Consider the following 991-nt stretch of genomic DNA (forward strand, 5'->3'; position numbering starts at 1 on the left):
GAATGATTACCAGCTCTATAAATACAAGCTTACCTGCTTTTCCTATATATAAATGGGTCCAGTTAAACATATTTGAAATAAACGCAGATATTAATGCATTTAATTGAGAACAGGTCTGTTGAATGTTTGATATCACCATCATCTCTTTTCTCTTGACAGCATGTTGTGCTGTAGACCAGAAGAACCTGATAGCAGGTATGTTTTTTTAATAGGACAAGCTGTGCAGAGTGCAGCCACTGTGTACCTTTACATGTCAGATCATGTCTGTCCTAGATTCTGTACCATGCATTTATAATGTGTGGACACGCTGACTGATGCTGTTCATTTCCTACCAATCTGCTCAAACTAACCGGTAACTACAGTAGATGACGATAAGAAGCCACCATCTCCCTTTGCTAAACTTTTCCCTTCATCTCCCCTCCCTTGGAACCCCCATCCCTCCCTAGTTTCATCCCTCTCGGACTCTACCATCTCCCTAGTGGGCAGAGGGGGGGCTGTCTACACCAGACCCAAAATCCGTGCCACCCACCAGTTGCACGGCATGATAACTCTGCAGACCACCCTGCAGCCTCTGTAGTGGTACGGCCACGGGTGGTACCCTCCCAGCGGCTCGCAGATCCTCTGGCAGTGGGTGTGGCTGCGACGGCACTCTGTGCAGCACACGCCCTGGTGGTCCAGCATGGGGTCGTGGTTCATGGTTCCCTGCTCACCCTCAAGACCCCTCTGAGAGGAGACAGAGAGGACAGTGGTCAGTGTGTGCACATTCTGCCCTCTGATACTGTGCGTCTTGAGCCACGGAGAGGAGCGCTCGTTTCAAACCAATTAAAAATGGATTTCCGACAGGCGGGATGGGGAGGAGGGGATGTTGTCAGATGTGGGTTTTTGTTGTCAAATATTTTCTCCTTCAACGTAGTGCTTGCTGTTTGCCCCCTTCTGGGGTTGTCAGGAGTGTGTAGCAGGGGGTGGGAAGGGAGGGGGATTAGGAAAAAGC

The 991-nt window shown here is 49.6% G+C and overlaps 1 protein-coding gene across 1 annotated transcript in view; it reads right to left on the reverse strand.

Annotated features, from left to right (window-relative positions):
* Positions 1-498: 498 nt before the first annotated feature.
* LOC118334817 (leukocyte cell-derived chemotaxin 1-like) overlaps positions 499-991 on the reverse strand; it is a 4,930-nt gene continuing 4,437 nt past the window's right edge. Inside the window, exon 5 of the mRNA XM_035670888.1 lies at positions 499-723. Within this exon, the coding sequence (XP_035526781.1) occupies positions 499-723 (225 nt within the window). The remainder of the gene's footprint in view (positions 724-991) is intronic.

The sequence above is a fragment of the Morone saxatilis genome, unplaced genomic scaffold, assembly GCF_004916995.1.
Source record: "Morone saxatilis isolate NCDOM2014 unplaced genomic scaffold, NCSU_SB_2.0 Contig23, whole genome shotgun sequence".
NCBI lineage: Eukaryota > Metazoa > Chordata > Actinopteri > Moronidae > Morone > Morone saxatilis.